At 35.7% G+C, this 23,204-nt stretch overlaps 1 protein-coding gene across 1 annotated transcript in view; it reads right to left on the minus strand.

The window, feature by feature from the left end:
• Positions 1-17,079, minus strand: part of ADAM7 (ADAM metallopeptidase domain 7) — a 64,029-nt gene extending 46,950 nt beyond the window's left edge. The window contains exons 1-3 of the mRNA XM_050800292.1: positions 16,915-17,079; positions 15,506-15,609; positions 9,675-9,751 (exon numbers count right to left, since the gene is read on the minus strand). Of these exons, the coding sequence (XP_050656249.1) occupies positions 9,675-9,751; positions 15,506-15,609; positions 16,915-16,966 (233 nt within the window). The 5' untranslated portion in view covers positions 16,967-17,079. The remainder of the gene's footprint in view (positions 1-9,674; positions 9,752-15,505; positions 15,610-16,914) is intronic.
• Positions 17,080-23,204: the final 6,125 nt, after the last annotated feature.

Consider the following 23,204-nt stretch of genomic DNA (forward strand, 5'->3'; position numbering starts at 1 on the left):
AAAAATGCTGAACTAATGTTTAAAATGAACTAAATATAGCATTTTACTACTGCTATGGCTGAATAAGCTACTATCAGACAGACATTCTGTATATAGTTATTTAGTTCTGGATAACATATAAAAAGAAAGTACCTAAAGGGTCTAGGTATGGAGCAAAAACAGCATCCTCCAGGAAAGGGAAGGAGGCACAGGGAAGAAGGCACAGCATGAGATGAAGTTTCCAGTTTTACAGCATTTAACCTGAGGTCAGGCTGAAGTCTGCCTCATAGAGGATGGATAAAACTCTGCTAGAAAACCACAGTTGTTCTGATTTGAAAAGCCATGTAATGGAGTTTAGAGTAATGACAGTAACAGGAATGTACACAGTAATCACGGGGAAAAAAATGAGAGAGTGGGGAGAATCCTCAGTTCTGTAAACAAACTCAGTTTGAAATTCAGAATTTTCCCTGAACTATGACCTGTGAGGGATAGACTAAAAGTAGCCACGCTAAGAATAAAATAACTGAGCTAAAATTTGAGCTGCCACCCAGAAGACAGAATTTGCAGTTTAAGCCCAATAAAGTTAATCTCTAAATACAATGAAAATATGAGAACTCTTCAGCAGAACATAAGAGAATTCAGAGTCCATTTCACATAATATTCAAATTGTTCAGTTCATAATTCAAATTTATACAATGAAGAAACATAAAACATTGAACTATTGTCAAGAGAAAAGATGATCAGCAGAGACTTATCTCAAGTTAATCTAAAACTTGAAATTATAGATAAGACTTTTAAAGCAGCTACTGTAACTATGCTCAGCAAAATAAGAGAAAGTTATTTGCAAAGCATGCAAAAAACTGTGGCAGATAAATATAAGTTACATTTTTAAAAAACAAATTGAAAATGTTATAACTAAAACCTTCCTAGATAAAAGTTTTACTTGATATCCTTAAAATGAGAACAAAACTGATAAAAGAAAGAGCTGACAGACTCAATGAGAGTTCAATAGAAATTATGTAATCTGAAAAAGAGACAGAAAAGAAGTAGAGCTTCAGAGTCAAGTAGATTATATCAAAGGACTAACATACTGATAAGTGGAGTGCTAGAAAGTGGAGAAAGGGTGCAATAGAAAAAAATGGAAAAGTAGTAGCAAAAAATGAACCCAATTTGGAGAAAGACATGAATTGTAATTTCAAGAAGTTCAGCAAACATCAAGCAGCATTTATATGAAGAAAGTCACTCCTTTGCACATCACTGTCAGACTGCAGCATATCAGAAATAAAGACAAAATCTTGAAACCAGCAAGAGAAAGACAACACGTCTTTCTGGCGAAATTTATACGACTGGGGAACAGAAATTTATACGACTATTAACATTGCATTAGAGACCATGTGAGCCAGAAGAGAGGAGAACATCATCAGTCATCATCTTTTCTTAAAAAATACAGAAAATGGACCAGGTGCAGTGGCTCACCCCTGTAATCCCAGCACTTTGGGAAGCCGAGGCGGGTGGATCACGAGTCAGGAGATCAAGACCATCCTGGCTAACATGGTGAAACCCCGTCTCCACTAAAAATACAAACAATTAGTTGGCGTGGTGGCAGGTGCCTGTAGTCCCAGCTACTCAGGAGGCTGAGGCAGGAGAATGGCCTGAACCTGGGAGATGGAGCTTGCAGTGAGCCAAGATCGCACCACTGCACTCCAGCCTGGGTGACAGAGCAAGACTCTGTCGTAAAAAAGAAAATTGGTGAACTCAAAATTTACATGCAGCAAAATGCAGCAAAAATAGCCTTCAAGAAGGAAGACAAAATAGACTTACAGATAAAAGAAAACTGAAGTAAATTTTTGCCACAGATCTATACTACAAAAATTGGTGAAAGTTCTTTAGTTTGAATGAAATTGTAACACATGAGAAACTGAACCTCTAACAAAAGGGAGAGATAAGAAATGATAAATAAATGAATAAACTAAAACATATTTTCACATAAGATACATATAAATGTTTAAAATCAAAATTATAGTTATGCATCATGGGATTAATAATCTATATAAATATATGTATATGGCAACTTTGCACAAATAAGTAGTATCTGTAAGTGAACTTATTGCAATGTTTTTACATTTTACATACAATGACATGGTATTAACTATAAATAATAACGTAATTAATTGTAAATATATGCTGCAATTTCTAAAATGAAAATTTAATGTAGAGAGTCATTGTTACAAATTTAACAGATTAATAAGAAGCCAGTAGGGAAAGTGAAAAATAAAGTAAGCCAAAGATCAAAGGAAAAAGGATAGTAACAGAGGAGATAAACAGAAATGAAATAATTCCAACCATACGAATCATAACATTTAATGTAATGTTAATAGGAATGGTAACATTAACATTAAATGTTAACCTACTAAAAAAGAATAGGCCGGGTGCGATGGCTCACAAATGTAATCCCAGCACTTTGGGAGGCCGAGGTGGGTGGATCATGAGGTCAGGAGATCGAGACCATCCTGGCTAACACAGTGAAACCCCATCTGTACTGAAAATACAAAAAAAAAAAAAAAAAAAAAAAAAAAAAATTAGCCGGGCATGGTTGCACGTGCCTGTAGTCCCAGCTACTCAGGAGGCTGAGGCAGGAGAATTGCTTCAAACTGGGAGGCAGAGGTTCCCTCTGGGAACCGAGTGCAGTGAGCCGAGATTGCGCCACTGCACTCCAGCCAGGGTGACAGAGTGAGACTCTGTCTCAAAAAAAAACCCAAAAAACAAACAAACAAAAACAAGCAAACAAACAAACAAACAAAATAACATTAACATTCAATGTTAATGTTAACATTCCTATTGAAAATCAGAGATTATTAGAATGCATTAAAAATCAGGACCAAACTAATTTCCATCTTACAAAAGACACATTTTAAATGTAAAGACACAGATATGTTGAAAGGAAATGAATAAAAGAATTGTATCTTATTTATATAATAAACATAAGAAGGCTGGAATAGCTGTGTTAATATCAGATAACAAACTGCAAAATACACAAATGATTGGCCCAAAGATATGTTTTAAAAAAATCAAACAAATCCAAACATTGGCAATTAAATAACATACTCTAAAATGATTCATGACTCAAAGAAGAAATCCCAGAAGAAAAAAGAAGATATTTTGAAATGAATGATAATTTTAAAAAATCAAGACTTTTGAAATGTATCTAAATGAAGACTTGAGAGAAATGCTATGACTTCAATATTTTAAATACTTAGAAAATATTAAACATTTCTATAACCAGAGAAAAATAAACACCCAGTAAGAAGAAAAAATAAAATAATACAAATGATAAAGGAGATCAGTGAAATAAATAGACAACCAACTACAATTATTCACAAAGCTAAAGAAAAGATCAGGCCAGGCATGATGGCTCACTCTCGTAATCCTGGCACTTTGGGAGGCCAAGGCAGGAGAATTGCTTGAGCCCTGGAGTTCGAGAGCAGCCTGGGCAATGTGGTGAAAACCCATCTTTACATAAAGGGTTTTAAAAAACAAACCAGGCATGGTGGCACATGCCTATAGTCTCAGCTACTCAGGAGGATGAGGTGGGAGGATGCCTGGAGACTGGGAGGTTGAGGCTGCAATGGCCGTGATTGCACCACTGCACTCCAGCCTGGGAAACACAGTAGGACTCTGTCTCAAAAACAAAAAATAAAAATAAAAATAACTAACTAAATAAAAGGTTGACAATTGATAGTCCCTTTTAGATTGGTACTATAAGAAGAAAAACCCAAATTACCAATGTTAGAAATTTAAAAAAGAGTTATCACTAAATAAATTATTACTTTTTAAAATAATTATAATATTATAAAACACTTCATGCCAAATATGAGGCAACTTAACTGAAATAGACATTTTTCTTGAAAACTGTAATTTAAAACTGATGCATGATAGAATAGAAACTTTGAATAACACCTTATCAATAAATTTGAATTTGTTATAAAACCTCTTTCCTACACATACACAAAAATATGCTCAAGGCACATGTAGTTTCACTTGTAAATTCTACCAAACGCTTTGAATAGAAATAACATCTTTTAAAAAATGTAGGAGAAAATATTTCCCAACTCAGGGGCCCAACATAATCTATTATCAGAATTTGATAAATCTATCATAAAAACTAAAATTTTAGTTTTTTTGGGAATAGCCATCAGTAACATAATTTCAAAAACCCTTAAGATATTGACAAATTAAATACAGTAATTTATTGTAAAATAATATATAATGTATAATGATCAAAAATCAGTGTACACTGCCATATGGACATTTCAATGGATTCAGACAGAATACTTGCAGCAAACTTTTCAAGGAACTTTCTTAATGTGATAAATAAACGACAAATCTACAGGTACTGTCGTATTAATCATTTAATACTGAATACTTTCCCTTTAAGATCAGGAAAAGTGTAAGGTTGCCCTCACTCCTTCTAGTAAAATTGTAATGAAGGTCCTAGCCATTGTCATAAAATAAAGTATAGAAATAAAATAAATAATAATCAGAGAGGAAGATAAAACTATCAGTATTTTCAGATGACAAGATGGTAAATTTCCTAGAAGATTTCTAAGTACTCTCTATAAAACAATCAATAAATTCATTTACTAATGCTTCTCAAATCCAAAGCCTAAATAAAATAATCCATTTTGCTTTTATATTATAGATGCAAATCATAGAAAAATGAAATAATAAAAAAATTCAGCTTATATAACCACCACAACTAGTAAATATATGGAAATAAATCTAACAAGACGGGTGAGAGCTCCACATTGTAAACTTTAAAACATGTTGATCAACATTAAAGAAGACGAGTTATAAGGTAAATACTCAACACTATTGAGATGTTAGTTCTCTCCAAACTTATCTATAGATTCAATAAGTTAAATGAAATTCAATAAAATTCCAGCAGGCCTTTTAATAGAAATTGCCAAGGTGATTCTAAATTTTGTAGGGAAATGCAAAGGGCCTAGAATAAATAAACAATTCTGATTAGAAGAGTTACACATTGTGCCTTTAAGGTATACTAAAAAACTGCAGTAATCAAGGTAGTTTGGCCATGACTTACAGACTGTACATAGATCAATAAGATAGAATAGAGAGCCGATAAACAGTCATTTGATTTTGGCCAAAGGTGCCAAAGTAATCCAATAGCACCAGAAAGATAAATCATAAAAATGGACTGGAATAATTGGCTGTAAATACGGAAAAACAAGAATATTGACTTTTCCAGCAAATCACACCCACACATACACACACACACACACTCACACGTATATGCACATACACAAATTTAAGGTCATAACAGACCAAAACTAAAAGCTAAAATTATGAAGAGCTTAGAAGCAAACATACAATATCTTTGTGATTTGCAGTTAGGCAATGTTTCTTAGGTCCTAGAAAGTGATGACCATAAAGAAAGAAATTGATAAATTGAAATTATCAATTTAAAATTATAAATTTTTACTTGTTAAAAGGCACAATTTGTAAAAAATGAATTAAAAGGTCACAGACAGGAACAAAATATAACAAGAACTATATTTGACTAAGGGCTGCTTTCCAAATTATATGGTGGCTCATGCCTGTAATCCTATCACTATGGGAAGCCAAGGCGGGTGAATCGCCTGAGCTCAGGGGTTCAAGACCAGACTGGCCAACACGGTGAAACCCCATCTCTACTAAAATACAAAAAATTTGCCAGACATTGTGGCGGATGCCTGTTGTCCCAGCTACTGGGGAGGCTGAGGTACGAGAATCACTTGAGTCCAGGAGGCAGAGGTTGCAGTGAGCCAAGATCACGCCACTCTACTCTAGCCTGGATGACAGAGCAAGAAAAAAAAAATCTCCTCAAACTCAATAATAGCAGTACAAATAACCCAATAAAAAAGGATAAATATTTAAAGGTAAAAAATATATAAAAATGATAAAATAAGCACATACATGAGTTTTCAACAGCAAACAGAACATTTAATAAAAATTAAATATTACAACTAACCAACTACTATAGCTAAAATTTTTTAAAGTGACAATATAAAATGATGAAGAATACATACAGCAGCTAGTATTCTCATACGTTGCTGGTAGTTACTAAAATTTTACAAACACCTTGGAAAAGAATCTGTCAGATTTCTATGAAACTAAACATATACATATCCTGTGACTCAGGAGTATCACTCCTTGGTGTTCACCAAAGAGAAATGAAAACATATGTTTGTAAAAAGGCTGTGCGTGAATGCTCATAGAAGTTTTACTCATGATAGCCAAACACTGAAAACAGCCCACATGTCTATCAATAGGAGAATGGATGAACGAACTGCATTATGTTTATTCAACAGAATACTACCAGAAAATAAAGCAAACTTCTGATAAATGCAGCAACATGAATGAATCTCAGTATCAGTATGCTAAACTTTTAAAGTCTTACAAAAAAGAGTATATGTAGTATGATTCTCGTTTTAAAACTTTCCAGAATGGACAAAAGTAATCCGTGGCGAAAAAAACTTCCAAGGACAGATTTTGAGAGGAGGTGGCTAAGACGAAGCGTGAAGAACTTTTCTGAGTGATAGTTCTGTATTTTTATAGGAGTTTTATAGGTATGGGCATTTGCCAGAACTCAATGGATGGACCCAGCAATTCCACTTCTGGGTGTTTATGTAAAAGATTTGGAATCACTATGTGGAAAAGATGTCTCCTCCCCATGTTCATTGCAACACTATTCACAATAGCCAAATTATGGAATCAACCTAGGCGTCCATCAGCAGATGAATAGATAAAGAGAATATGGTAAAGATACACATTGGAATGATGTTCAGTCTTATAAAATTCTGTCATTTATGACAACATGTATGGAATTGGAGAACATTATGCCAAATGAAAAAAGCCAGGCAAAGGAAGACAAGTACTGCATAATCTCGTTGATATGTGGAATCTAGAAAAATTGAACTCATAGAAGCAGAGAGTAATGGCGGCTACCAGTGACTGGAACTGTAGGAAAAAGGGGGAGATGATGGTCAAAGGGTACAAAGCCCAAGTTACATGGGATGAATAAGTTAGTTTGTGTTTTATTGAGATCCATTGCATAGCACAGTGAGTTTACTTAATAATAGTGTGTTTTACGATACAAAATCTTATTGAGTAAATTTCAAATGTTTTCACCACAAAAAAATAAGTATTTGAGGTGATAGATATGTTAATTAGCTTGATTTAATTATTTCACATTGTATTCATTAATCATAACATCACTTTGGCCACATAAATATATACAATCATAGTCTGTCAAATTACAATAAATGAATACATGCATGCATACATACATACATAAAATTCAACAAATATGTAGATGCACATTTAAGATTTATGCATTTCATTTTATGAAAATGTTACACAAATAAAAAATTAATTGTAAACCTATATATTAGGCTGGGTGGAGTGGCACACGCCTGTAATCCTAGCACTTTGGGAGGCCAAGGCAGGAGGATTGCTTGAACCAAAGAGTTTCAGACCAGCCTGGATAACATGGTGAAATGCCATCTCTGCAAAAATACAATTAGCTGGGTGTGGTGGCATGGGCCTGTAGTTGCAGCTACTTGGGAGAATGAGGTGGGAGGATCACCTGAGCCCAGGAGGTTGAGAGCAAGGCTGTTACAGTGAGCCGTTATTGTGCCACTGCACTCCAGCCTGGGTGACAGAGTGAGGCTGTATCTCAAAACAATCAAACAAACCAAAAACAAATACTAAACTCGAATGCTAAGCTTGTTCATGTATTGAGAGGAAAGTAAACTGATGTCTGTAATATAATTTGAAATGCATAAAAATAACATGGAAGATGAATGGATTGATCGATGGATGAATAGATAGAGGAGGAAGACGATATAAAACAGAAATAGTAAAATATGAATGAATATGTGTATGTATGTGTACCTTAATGGGTCTATGGGTATATGTATATGTTAGTGGGTATATGGATTTTTTCAATTCTGCCCTGTGTGTTAAAATTTTATCATAGTAAACTTTTTGGGAACATTAACTAGATGCAACAGGTAAATAGAATATAATTATTTTGTGGTTGTTTTGAAAGAGCAAATATAAATTGTGTAATAAATTGCTTGGTTGTATAGCAGATTCTAAATTAATATTTCTGGGGAGTCATATACATATACAAATAAAACTCTTCATCTATTAATAGATTTATTATAGCGAACAGAAAGTTGACCCAATCAATGTTTCCACGGAATGAATATACAATCTGATTTGACATTGTTGTCATAGAAAAATTCATCACTATTTCTCAACATGAGTTTATAAAATAAGTATGTATTTTTATCAAAACCAAGCTGAATGAAACTTAGAGGGGAAACGTTGAAAAGTGTGGTCATGGAGAAAAAGACAAATAGAAATCTAAATAAGGTCAGTTTCTGTTTATTACTGTGTTATGAAAATATCCAATTACGTAATATTCACAGGTTTGGAGACTCTGTGGTATGCATTAAATTCATTTACTTTGTAGAACTGAGGGAATGAGGCAGTGTTGCCTGTTACACACATTGAAATTAGATTAAACTGCTCTGTGTGTGTGCAACCCAATAACAGGCCACGCCAGGCTGATTAGCAGGATCAAGCAATGGCTAGTACAATGAAATTGACTCAGAGGCCTAGGCAGCCTGGGGGAATTGTGAAAGCAACTTGAAACTCCTCAGTCAGACCACCTGCATCATCGTGTGCTTATAAGTATTGTGACCCCAGACAAGTTATCTTTTCAGTGCACCTATGATTCTTCCTCAGTAAAGTGCAAATTAAACAGTATCTGTCTCATTTACATTTTTCAGGAACTAAAAAGCAACCTAGGGAAAGAGAAATCTCTCAATAAATGTTAGCTTCTTTCATGCTGAGAAGGTAAAAATATGCAGTCTAAATATATCATCAGTATAGTTATGGAATTAAGTTTATTATTCTGCACATGTGTGTGTCTGTGTGTGTGTGTGTGTTGTTATTTACTTTTAGCTAATAGACCAGAGTCTCAATTCCCCAGCAGTATCACTCTTTCTTTCTACTTAGCATTTGACAGCTCCTCATCCTTTTAATATTTGGGACTCTGAGACAGAGCTATTATGTGTAGAAATGGGCCAATGGAGAAACAATGAAAATTAAACAGCAGCAACAAGAGAGATTATTTTGAAGAACGCCTTGAAGAAAGTTATAGGCATTGCAATTACAGTATTTGGCTACACAAGATGTCTTGACAAAGCAAATGCTCTACAGTTCGTAGTTTACTCTGCAATGGAACTTGGTTTGATATCTAGTTTACACAACTTAGAAGTCACTTTAAAAACCATGTTTTTCAAATTTCTTTTGTTCCACTGATTCCCAACACAGTGATGTATTAACCCTGTTCTTAGAGTGACTATATGGAGTTCAAAAAACTCCAAGTATCCAAAGTAGGGAGTTATTTAGGAGTGGGAGAAGAAGAGCGGCATCTATGATTGCCTTTAAGCTTTTGAGATGTGATTGGCTTACACATGAAGAGCTTTTATTTGAAGAGGAAAAATTCAGATTACATACAAATAACAATGACTTGAGGAATCCACTTCACTGGCAGTTTTTATGAAAATTGGGATACCATAGTTACTAAAATCTATAAGGTACTGGATCACAATAGAACTTACCTGGATCTTAGAAGATGAAGGACTAAGGTTTTTCTATTTAGTTTTATTTCATACATCAATTCTTCTTCATACGTTTCCTGAAAAACAAGAGGCATCACATGACTTCAACATGGGCTCATTTAGTGTGTACTGGAGCAAGCAGTGCTTTGGGTGGACGTTCCCTATCTCCAATCCACCCAGCAGTCCTTTCAGCCAAAAGGCAAAATACTGATAAAGATGAATTGAAAGAGAACTAATACTAGAAGGAAGATTTTACAAACCTCCTTCTAGTTATATTTTAGAACTGATTTCTTCTAGTTGTATTTATATTAGAATAAAATATAAATATATTCAGTTATATTTATTCTTTTATATTTTATGTTATTGGTTATATTTTATAGTTTATATTATTAGTTATATTTATATTATAGCTATTTATATTATAATATAGCATATTATAGTTTAATATAATTATAAATAATATATAGCATATTATATATAGTTTCTAGTTATAAAATACAATACAATGGAAAATGCAGATTCTCTCCTCATCCAAGGATACACCATTTACCATATGTCCATGCAGCAGCCCTATACACAGATATCCTGTTCACACATTTTTAAAACAATTTTTATACATACTGTTTTTTCGTCTACTTTCCACTCAATGATAAATCATGACTATTTCCTATTTTAATAAATTTTTCATAGTCTGTGTCTTTAGGCAGCTAAGCACAATGTGAGTGAAACTTCATTTATTTAATCTATATTTACTATGAGAAATTTGGTTTGGGGTATTCCTTGTAGTTGGACAGAGCTGCATTTTCAATGACATGAAAAAAAAATGTAAAGCTTTTGATAAATATTGCCAAACTATCATGAAGAAAGGAAGTGGACATATTTAGAACTTCACCATCAATTTATAGCAGTTTCTGTTTCCTCGCTTTCTTACCAGTAATAGCTATTATGATTAATACAAATATTTCAGACAATGAATTGATAACTTATTGTGATAAATTGTTTTCCTGGATGATCATTCACATCAATATTTTTCCTTTATTTATTGAGTTATTTGTAGTTTTCAAATGGATTCTGATTCATGTTCTTTCACCATTTTCTTTTGTGGTATCTTATTTCTTCATGCTTCATAAAAATTCTCTATAATTTAAGATTCACAGTTGTTGGTCATACGTGTTGCATATTTCCTTGAGATGACTGTCCATTCATTTATTCAATGCCTGCTATTTCAGGCACAGTAATATGGAAAATACAATGGTGTAGAAGGTGGACGTCTCTGCCTCATGGAAGCCCTTGCTTGGCAGAGAAAAACGCTGGATAACCAAGCACACATAGTGGAGTGTAATGAGCATTATAACAGGAGAGGTGCGAGTACTGTGCCAGGAATATTGCAAGAAGTTGGGGGTGGGGGCAGGGAACAGTACATGCCAAGGCCCTGAGCCAGGAAGGAACATGACACATTTGAAGAACAAAGAGAGGATCAATATTGCTGGAAAATCAAATGTAAGTTGAATAGAAATGAAATGACAAGGTGGGAAGGAGTAAATCATGCACAACCTAGTAAGTCAAGGATTTGGGCCTTATCCTAAGGACAAAGAGAAGCTAAATATCTAGGCAGAAATGTATGGTAGCAAGCATGGTGTTTTAGTACTTTACTTATTATAGATAATGGATAAGCAAAACTCAGTACTGTAGCCAGGAAAACCATTTAAGGCTATTGATGAATGCAGGTGATTTGAGCAGAGGAGTAACGAGTAGATAACTTTAAAAGACATTTACATGCTATTTTTTTGTTGTTGTTATACTTTAAGTCCTAGGGTACATGTGCACAATGTGCAGGTTTGTTACATATGTATACTTGTGCCATGTTGGTGTGCTGCACCCATTAATTCATCGTTTACATCAGGTATATCTCCTAATGCTATCCCTCCTCCCTCCCCCCTCCCCACAATAGGCCCCAGTGTGTGATGTTCCCCTTCCTGTGTCCAAGTGATCTCATTGTTCAATTCCCACCTATGAGTGAGAACATGCGGTGTTTGGTTTTCTGTTCTTGTGGTAGTTTGCTGAGAATGATGGTTTCCAGCTGCATCCATGTCCCTACAAAGGACACGAACTCATCCTTTTTTATGGCTGCATAGTATTCCATGGTGTATATGTGCCACATTTTCTTAATCCAGTCTGTCACTGATGGACATTTGGGTTGATTCCAAGTCTTTGGTATTGTGAATAGTGCTGCAATAAACATACATGTGCATGTGTGTTTATAGCAGCATGATTTATAATCCTTTGGGTATACACCCAGTAATGGGATGGCTGGGTCAAATGGTATTTCTAGTTCTAGATCCTTGAGGAATCGCCACACTGCTTTCCACAATGTTTGAACTAGTTTACAGTTCCACCAACAGTGTAAAAGTGTTCCTATTTCTCCACATCCTCTCCAGCACCTGTTGTTTCCTGACTTTTTAATGATTGCCGTTCTAACTGGTATGAGATGGTATCTCATTGTGGTTTTGATTTGCATTTCTCTGATGGCGAGTGACGATGAGCATTTTTTCATATGTCTGTTGGCTGTATGAATGTCTTCTTTTGGGAAGTGTCTGTTCATATCCTTTGCCCACTTTTTGGTGGGGTTATTTGTTTTTTTCTTGTAAATTTGTTTGAGTTCTTTGTAGGTTCTGGATATTATTAGCCGTTTGTCAGATGAGTGGATTGCAAAAATTTTCTCCCATTCTGTAGGTTGCCTGTTCACTCTAATAATAGTTTCTTTTGCTGTGCAGAAGCTCTTTAGTTTAATTAGATCCCATTTGTCAATGTTGGCTTTTGTTGCCATTGCTTTTGGTGTTTTAGACATGAAGTCCTTGCCCATGCCTATGTCCTGAGAATCTACAAGGCTCAGTGATAGTTAGATGATGTAAGACAGAGTAGTCAAGACTAAGCCCAGATTTCTGATTTGTTTAACTTGTAGAGCTATGCTACTATAGCAGGGAGGATCTGAAGAGGGGCAGCTATGAAGTCGGGAAGGAGAGTTTTGTATTTGCTCAATGTTAAGTGTGCATAAGTTAAGGCTGTTTTGACTGCAAGTTGAACAGTAAAATCACAGTTTTATCATAAAGACATAGAATTCCCAGGCGGAGAGCCAAGAAACTAGGCTAGGTACTTAATCAGGTAGAAAGCATTTGGTCACATTTTGCAACATGATGAGTTGTGTGTGTAGAGGTGTGTGTGTGTGTAGAGGTGTGTATGTGTGTGTGTCTGCGTGTATGTGTACATGCATGTATGGGTGTAATGGAAATTTTTGGAAATTCAAATGTGGATTTTATATTAACAAATATTAAAAGATTATTGTTAATATTGTCAATATTGTTAATATATTTTAAATTGTGTCATTAATATTGTTTTTAATAAGAATTTGGTTTTTAATTTTTATTTTGGAATCATTTTAGGTTTATAGAAAAGTTGGAAAGATAGTGCAGAGTTCCACATACTCTGCACTCAGGTTTCCCTGTTTATTAACATCTGACATTACTATAGTCTATTTGTCACAACGAATGAGAGCCCAGATTCATATATTATTATTAATTAAAGTATATAGTTATTCAGATTTTCATAGTTTTTCCCTAATGTACTTTAACTCTTTCAGGATCTGATCCCAGATCCCACACTACATTTAGTTGTCATGTCTCCTTAGCCTCCTCAAGTCTCTCAGTTTCTCAGGTTTTTATTTTTTTATTTTTTATGATCTGGACCTTTATGGGGAGTATCTGTCAAGCATTTTGTAGGATGTCTTACAATTTGTTTTTGTTCTGATGTTTTTCTCATGCTTAGACTGATGTTATGGATTTTGAGGTGAGAACCACAATAGAAAATGCCATTTTATTACACCCTACGAGCCACAGGACTTAACAAGTGTTAAACTTGATCACGTGGCTGAGGTGGTGTTACCATCTTTCTCTCTGTAAAATTACTCTTTCCCCCCTTCAATACTGTACTCCCTGGAAGGAAGTCACCACCTACAGCCCACACTTAATGGGTGGAGATTTAGGTTCCACCTCCTGGAGAGGATAGCATCTACATAAATTATTTGATTCTTCTCCCAGGAGAATTGTCCATTTTTTCCATTTATGTATTATAATTTATTCAATGATTTATTTAGATCAATATGGGCTCATGATATTTATTTATACTTCATGTTATAACACAAAACTGTTATTTATTTTGTTCTTCAAATTATCCCAGCTTTGGGCATTGGGAGCTCTTTCTGTTGGCTTCTGAATTCTTTTGACAAGAGCCCTTCAATGTGGTTTGAATTTTGTTTTGTCTGTTTGAGCACGTTCTGGTACTACAAGAAGCTTTAGGTTCATTGTTTATATTTCTTGCCCTTATCCAAGCTTATCTGGCATATTCATAGTGATATTTTTATTTTATTTTATTTTATTTTATTTTATTTTTTTTTTTGAGAGAGTCTTGCTCTGTTGCCCAGGCTGGAAGCCCAGTGGCATAATCTCAGCTCACTGCAACCTCTGCCTCCTGGGTTCAAGCAATTCTGCCACCTCAGCCTCTGGAGAAGCTGGGATTAGAGGTGCATGCCACCATGCCTGGCTAATTTTTGTAATTTTAGTAGAGATGGGGTTTCACCATGTTGGCCAGGCTGGTCTTGAACTCCTGGCCTTGAGTGATCTGCCCACCTTGGCCTCCCAAAGTGCTGGGGTTACAGGCGTGAGCCACTGCACCCAGCTATAATGAGATTTTTAACATCAGTCTTGATTAAGTCTTAAGACAGTAGTTGTGAGAATAGCCCACCAGTGTATGCACAATGGGTGTTAGACAACTGGTGAAAGCCCCCTTAGCTGAGTACCAATCTTCAGCCAAGACAAAGTTTGAGACAGTGAGAAAAGAGTTGGATATTAAGAGAGAAATCTTTCAAAGAGAATTGTTGAAGAAAAATAGTTATGTGTTACTTCCAAAGGAGAAGAGATGGAGAGTTGCTTTTTTATTTTAATCATCTCAAGTCATAGGAAAGAGATCTCAATGGGACTGTTTAGAAAATTAAAATGTATCTAATGTATGAATGAGAAACCCAACAAGTGAGAACCTGAAAAACTGGCTGTTCTAATGGTGGACAGAAGAAACTCACTGGGAAGGGTTGGGACTTCCATAGTACATTTGGACAAAGTGCCTGTCAATATTGTCCATGAGCTAAATTAAAACCTAAGGCTTAAAAATCAAGTGCCTAATAAAAAATATCTAAGGACATTAATCTAATGTCTTTTATAACAGTGGAAATTGAAAACATCCTAACTTTCAAGCTTGTTCCCACTTATATATATTCTATATTTTCTATAACAAGCATTTGTTACTTTTGAAAGTAATATTTCACATATTGTTATTTAATTTTTAAAATCTGAATAAATACCCTTCTAGGCAACAGACCAAGCAGGTCTTTGAGTTCCTCTGAAAGTTGTACATCTTTGCTGCAGACTCTACAAACCAAAACCTGCATACCAGACCTCTGGAAAGCAAAATGCTCAAGATGACATTCGCCAGGCACTGGCTCAGAACAAATGAGGTTGTTATAAGTCAGCCTGAAAAGCCGTTGGTGGAACTCCATAAACTGGAAAATTTAGAATGGTATCCCCTAAACCTGAGCTTTACTCCTTTTTGTTTTTTAACCCACTGAGAGTTTGCTTATTCCTAAGCACATACTGTATGCTGAATGGGAGTCCTTAGAAAAATTGAAACTCCTCTCTCCCTATTTGCTTTTGGTTGGAGCCAGAGACAACTGTCTACATGCCTGTGAAAGCAATGAGTCTTATTTACTAAATCAAAACCTGTACCTCTATGTCATCATCATGGGTGTGTCCAGTATCTCGCTTCTGCATCAGAGGAAGCTTTTTAGGATAAACCAGTTGTTGACCCTCTACTCCAAGGATGACCTTTTCTACAAGGAAACATAGGGGAAAAATCGGTCTGACATTAACATTCATCCACAGCTGCTAAAAAACAGAATTGTTATAATACAGTTCATTTGCCCCCAATTAGCAGCCATGGACAGCAACACTATGAAATATTATTACCACTTTGCTGGCAAGGAAATTGACACTGATATTTACAAATCAGGAGAATATGAGGAAACTTGGAAAGGAGTCAAATAAATCAATGTCCCTCCATTTTCTCCATATTTTTGCCATGTTCTGCAGCTGTAATTTTATTTTTTATTTTATTTATTTATTTTTTTTGAGATAGTCTCACTCTGTCACCCAGGCTGGAGTGCAGTGGCACGATCTCAGCTCACTGCAACCTCTGCCTCTCCGGTTCCAGCGATTCTTCCACCTCAGCGTCCCGAGTAGCTGGGATTACAAGCACACACCACCATGCCTGGCTAATTTTTGTATTTTTAGTGGAGACGGGGTTTCATCATGTTGGCCAGGCTAGTCTCAAACTCCTGACCTCAGGTGATCCGTCCGCCTCAGCCTCCCAAAGTGCTGGGATTACAGGCATGAGCCACCATGCCCCACCTGCAGCTGTCATTTTATTATCCTCATGCTAACCCCTGGATTTTGTCTCCTGTCAAAGCCTGCACTGTTGGCCTGTTTCAATGTAAATTACTGAATTTGGTCTTCCAGGGATGTTTGCATTTAAACTCTTACCTTCCATAGTTAAGTATAAGGCCTCTACCTGTTAAAGAATTTTGGTCCTGAATCAGTGCTAACCATAATCTTCCATTCATGACCTTAATAGTCATCTTTGAGGTGAGCCCTGCTTAATTAAGGTATGGTACTTAAAGAGCAATAAAGAGGAGAGGGCGGGGGCTTTGTGGAATATGCTCTGATTTGAATCAAGGCTTTACCAATTTATTAGTTGTGTGGTCATGAGTAGCATATCTAATCTCTCTGATCTGTAAATACTCATCTCATTTTCTTTATCTTGTAAAGTGGGGATATTAATTGCGAATTTTAAACACTTTAACATACAAAACAGCTAATGGCCAGCACAGTGCCTGCCATGCTGCAGGTATGCAGTACTTGTCCATTCCCTTCTCCTCCTTACTGTGGGTCAGAGTGTTCAAGAGTGATATGGCATTACACAGATGCATGGACTCTCATGATTAGCCATAATCCAGTCGAAGCTCTCGGCAAAATCACCAATGCATAGTTAGTGTCTTTATCACTTACAATTTAAAGTTTGTGACTAACATGACCTCATAGCATAATAAGAAAGTCCTGATAAAAGGAGCAAGACATACCTTTAACCTGAAGAATGAGTAAAATCATCAAGAATATACACCCGGGAAGCATTCTGAGTGATTCTGGCAGAGGAGCGCACAAGTGCTTGAGAAAAGGTGTTCACCTTTCTTCCTCCTTGCTTCCACTGCAGGGATGAAGCACCTCACAGATAGGTGGGCAGTTTTGATCCAGCACAAGGAAGTGTTCCTTGAGGGAGTTACACAACATGCTAGGTGCTTGAGGCTAAAACCTGGAGGTTGAACATCATGTTCTAATTAAAGATGACGACCAAGGTGGTGGTGGTGAAGGTTGGCTAGACATAGATTCCTACTTCATGTCTAATATAAATTTGATACCAGATATCTGAAAATTTCAAAAGTGGGAAAAAATCAAGAATGTCTTAGGAAAAAAATGTTGAAAAATATTTATATATGCTCTGGTTGTTTGCCATATAAAAACTATAAGGAACATTTGTTAAAATAAATGAAAAATATTGAAAATTTATGTGGCATAAATCACATATTAAAATTAAAATATCCAAACTCCAGGAATGTATGCAATAAATAATTAAAAGGTGGGAGTAAGTGTCCTTATAATATAGAACTCTTTCAAATAAATACAAAAAGGAGAATACTAATGGACAAATGTGCAAAAGGCCTGGATAATTCTACCTGTATGTCTGTGTTCTCTTGTTATGTTAGTAGAGTTATCTCAAGGCCAATATAATCTTTTTATCTTCATTTGAGATTCTATGTCTTGCCTGCATCTATATCTCTCTAATATTTCCAAAAACTGAACCAATCTATGTCAATTGGACGCTTCCTTTTGATATTTAGACCCTCTACTCCAAGGATAACCTTTTCTACAAGGAAACATAAGGGGAAAAATCCATCTGACATTAACATTCATCCATTGTGATTGAAAAACAGAATTGTTCTCATACTTTCACTTGCTCCCAGTTAGCAGCCAAGTATAGCAACATTATAAAATATAATCCCCACTTTGCAGGTGGGGAAATTGACACTGATATTTACAAATTGGGAAAATATAAGCAACCTTGGAAAGGAGGCAAAGAAATCAGAGTCCATTGGCTTAAAATGGGGCTACCATTTTAAGTCAAGACAAAAGTCTCTCCTTTTTGAAAAATTCTCTCTATTCTATATCTCATATACCCCTACTATCAACTTTCTTCCCATTTCCTTTACAGCTAAATTTCTTACACAGTATTATCTGGACTTTTTGCAATTTTCTTACCTCCAACTTGTGCTACCACATCCCAGTTCTAGCATCTGCCTTTATTATTCTACTGAAATGGTCAATATCTCCAGTGATTTTACGATTTCCAAGAGATATTTTGTTTCTCATCTCATTTGCCCTCTTGACAATTTTTGGCACTGTTGACCACATCCTTCCCCTTGAACTATTCTATTTAGCTCCCTTGTCACAATAGCCTTCTTAACTTCTTCCTGGTTCAGTGGCAACTTGTAGGCATATCCTCTTCTATGTAGCATTTAAATTTTTGAGTTCCTGGAGGTATTTATTCAATACCCTCTTTTCCCCCAATTATGCTTGTTCCAAAGCCATCTCATCTTCAGTTATGGTTTAATTATTGCTATGCTATGCTTCATTTTATATTTTTAGCCATTTGGGCAACAGATCTTTACAACGAAATTTCTACTTAACGTCTTCAAGGGAAGGATCAAAGTCCCTGTAAAATCAATATGTGCAAGACTTAAAATACATTTCCCCCCAATTTGTCCTCTGTCTTGGCCAGCAGTGCCATCATCCCTTCAGCATTGCAATTCTGAAAGTCAGGATCATCGTTGACATCCCCTGTAATCAGTCTACCACTAAGTTTTTTTTTTGCCTCCATTCTAGTCCAAGACATTCTTTGGTTACATTGCAACAAGCGTAATTATTTATTTATTTTATTATTTTTGAGATGCAGTCTCACTCTCTCACCCAGCTTAGAGTGCAGTGGTGCAATCTCGGCTTACTGCAACCTCTGCCTCCTGGGTTCAAGCAATTCTCCTGCCTCAGCTTTCTGAGTAGCTGAGACTACAAGTGTGTGCCACCACACCGAGCTAATTTTTGTATTTTTAGTAAAGATGAGGTTTCACCATGTTGGCCAGGCTGGTCTCAAACTCCTGACCTCAAGTGATCCACCTGCCTCAGTTTCCCAAAATGCTGGAATTACAGGTATGAGTCACATGGCCACAAGTGTGATATTTTTAATAGGTAAACCTGACAATGTCACATGCCTGTTAAAAAAATGTTTCAATAGTTTTTCACTGGTGTTAGAAAAAAGACTCACTTGACTTAAATTGCCTGACACTTATTAACTCTGTGGCTTTGGTTAAGGTATGAAACATTTCTATACTTCTGTTTTCTCATCTATAAAATGGGCACAATAATATAAATCTGATAGGAATGACGTGAATATTAAATGAATCCATACTGACAAGCCATCTTTTATACCCTAGTTAATTCACTCCCCACTTCTCTTAACTATTGTATACCCTTTCTTCTTTCCCTATATCTCTAAATCTTCTCTTCATCACTCTCATCTGACCGTCTTGCTTTTCTATTTCACTGGAAAAAAATAAACCATCATAGGAACTCTCACTTTCTCTCATTATGACATCTACCTTACAATGTGTACCCATATAGACTCATTCCTCCCTGTTTTTATGCATGCACTGTTCATGCTTCGAAGGTCTATTTCCCATTAATATGCAGGATTCTATTCCTTCCTGTCCCCTCAATGTCATCACTCCACCAATTGTTCCCCATCTCTACTCTATCATCTCATTATATATATATATATATAAAAAATATCATTTTTTTCTATCCTCTGAAAAATATTTATTCTTTTACATCACTCTCCTTTCAGTTACCACCCATTCTTGGATTCTAACAGTAAAATTTCTAAAATAAATAAATAAATAAATGTCTACAGTTTATTTCCAGTTCCTTTCTCCTTATTTGTTCTTCAGATTAGTCCTGTTAGACTTTTTACCCTTTGCTCAACAAGGCAACGTTACAAATGATCTGTACCTTGCTTAATTCAGTGATCAATTTTGAATCCTCACTCACTTGATCCTTTAGCAGCATTGGACACAGTCGATTATTCTAATTTTTTAAAAGGAATTGAGTCCCTGGTGCACCATGGATTTCCTCCATACTTATTCACTGCATCTTCTTAGTCTCCTTTGTTGGTCCTCTTTCTCTGCCCGATGTGTAAACGCTAAAGATTCCCATGGCTTCATTCTTGAGAATTTCCTCTTCTCTATATACTCATGAGGTGGTTCCTCATTCAATCTTTTGGTCTTCAATGTTATCTATAATATGATGGCTGCCAAATTTATTTGTTTAACATGATCTTTTCTGAATTTCAGACTCATAGAAGGAACTCTCTTTTCAACATCTTCACTTGAAAGACTAATGGATTTCTCAAGCATAAGTACAAAGCCAGATTCTTGCTCTCCCCCTCCAAACCTGGTGTTTCCATAGTCTTTCCTATCTTAGGATATTGCAACTCCATTCTTTCAGTTACTCAGGTGTCATCTTTGATTCGTCTCTTTTCTTCACCCTTTGCATCCCATTCTTTAGCAAATCCAGTTGCCACTATCCTGAAAAGGCATCAAGGCTCTGACCATGTCTTACCACATTTACTGCTACTTAAACTGATTCTTGGATAATCTAGACATTATCATCTCTAGCTTAGTTTATTGAAGCTAAACTCTTAATTAGTCTTACTGTTTTTCTCTTGGTCCCTCACAATGTATTATCCACCAATCACCGAGAATGGTCTTATTAACATGCATCACTTTATGTGATTCCTTCTGTCCAAACTTTTTCAATAACTTCCATTTTCAGAGTATTAGGCAAAGTTCTGATAGACTCCAGGATCTACATGATCTAGCCTGATGTTCTCTGGCTTCATATCTTACTACTCTCCCCCTCCCTCACTCTGAGCCTATTGCCAAGTATTTTTGACATCTACTGAACATGCCAAACACATTCTGCTTCAAGGGTCTTTGCTCAGTGTTCCTTCTTCCTGGAATGTAACCTTCTCAGTCACACGTCTATCCTTTCCTCTCCTTTCAGGTCTCTATTAAAATGCATCACTCTGTGAATCTTCTCTAAGCACCCTATGCAAAATAGACCTGCCCACTCCCGCCCTGGCACCTCTAAGCCCTTTTGTGCCTTGTATTAGTCACCATCTAAAATGTTATACATTTACTTGTTTGTTTACTTATTTTTCATAGCCCGACCCCTCTCCTTAAAATGTAGCTCTGTGAGAATAAAAATTGGGTCTGTTTTGTTTACCACCATATCTTTATTGCCCAGAACAGTAGATTGGCAATAGATTTTTATTGAATGAACGTATAATATACATTTGCAAAGTTGGAAAGGTACCTGGTACATAGCAAACACCCAATAAAAGTAAACTATGGGCCTTCTCCTCTAGGAAGTCCCCTCTCACTGGAGAGAGAGAGCTGTATTCCTTTCTCTTTCTCTTGCCTATTAAAAACTCTACTTCAAAAATAAAGACAGTAAGCTATGATTATTTTAGATTCTAATGATGAGGCGGTTGTAGAGTAGAGTAAATAAAAGTACACACTAAGAACCACACCACCTGGGTTCAATTTCCAGCACTTAACCTTCCTACCTGTAAACCTTGGGCATATCTGATCTCTCTCTGCTTCAGTATCCTTTTATCTCCTGAAATGAGAATAGCAATGTTATCTAACTTGTAGCAATTGTTGTGAGGATTCAATGAAGTGATTTATGTAAATCACTGAAAACAATGCCTCCCATATGTCAATAGATAGATAAGTGTTGATTTTCTAAGAGCTATATAAATGTCGATTTTTGATATTATTACTTTTATTGGTCCAATTGTATCTGCTACTATTTTTTTTCTCTCTTCTGCTCTCTGAGCTCCAGGTTTTCGGGCTTCCCCTCTTTATTCGATATGCAATGCTTTCTCCCATTAAAGGGCCTCTAGACACAATTACCTTTTTATCTGTAGTCTTGTCCTCTCCTCCTTGTGGCCAAATTAATTTCTCCATTTTCAGTTCTCAGTTCAATGTTCACTATCTCAAGAAAGTCTCCCCAATGCCTAAGTCTAGGCCACATTTCTCTGTGAAACAAGATTCCTTTACATCTGAAAATTTATGTTGGTGTGTCCCACACGTGTTAGTCTAAATATTTGAATATTTGTCTCTTCCAGAAAACCAAAGCTCCATAAAGTAAAAAGTGCAGTTGCTTTGCTTACTCTAGTACCACAAACCTAACAAGATCTTGCATATAGACATTGCATTCAATATAAATTTGTTAAACGAATTACTAAATTAATTTGCAAAATAATTATTTTCTGATTAGATCCTTACACATTTTCTTTCCAGAAATTTTGAACCTGTCCTTGAAACAGCTTTAACCCAAATTATCATCTTTACTGGTAGAATTTCTAAGATTCTTTCAGGTCAATAGAAGAGACAGTTGAGGGCCAATGGGCCTACTGAGTGTATCTGACCCTTCACCAAACAAACATTCATTCATGCATCAAGTGGAAATTGTCAGCTTTATTCAGTGACCATTGAAAAGAACATTTTATGTTGGGTGATGGGAAATATGTTGAACTTGCCTCTATTAGAGTTAAGATTGTGGAAAATGAAATAAGTCAATTTTTAAAATACCAGTCATGGAATCTTAGTTATTTATAGTGTCATATTAAAAGATAAGATTTTAAGGCATTTGTCTGATGTCTTTCGGCAACTTATGGTCAAGCCAACTTTCTAGTGTATCTGAAATATTACATATGACATTATCTATGATTACCCCAGGTGAAACAACCAAGAACTTTAAGGAAATTCACAGAAAAGTTTTTGTAACTTATTCAAACAACATAATAAGTGGAAAGCAGAGATGAAAAGAAAATTTCTGCCTAGCGCTGTGTTATTTTTTTTATACAGTGAGGCCTTCCTTTTTTGATCTGGGAGAGGAGAAGCTTTATTCCTTCTCACAATCACACTATGATCAATTTTTCCAACTTGAGGAATATGATCCCTCAATTCTAAATTCTACCAGGTCATTGGTATGGGATAGGAAAAAAAAAATGAAGATTTTCTAACTAGCCCATAGTAGATTCTCATCTCAGGTCACAGCTTTCTATATTTAAATTAATGATATTGTTAAAGTATACAAAGCTTTAAAAAAAAAAAAACCCTGAAGCATTTCAATATCAAAGGAACTCTGTGGAGTCCAAATGCCAAACGAAAGCAGATTTTAGAGAAGATGAAAC

The sequence above is a fragment of the Macaca thibetana genome, chromosome 8, assembly GCF_024542745.1.
Source record: "Macaca thibetana thibetana isolate TM-01 chromosome 8, ASM2454274v1, whole genome shotgun sequence".
NCBI classification, from domain to species: Eukaryota; Metazoa; Chordata; class Mammalia; order Primates; family Cercopithecidae; genus Macaca; species Macaca thibetana.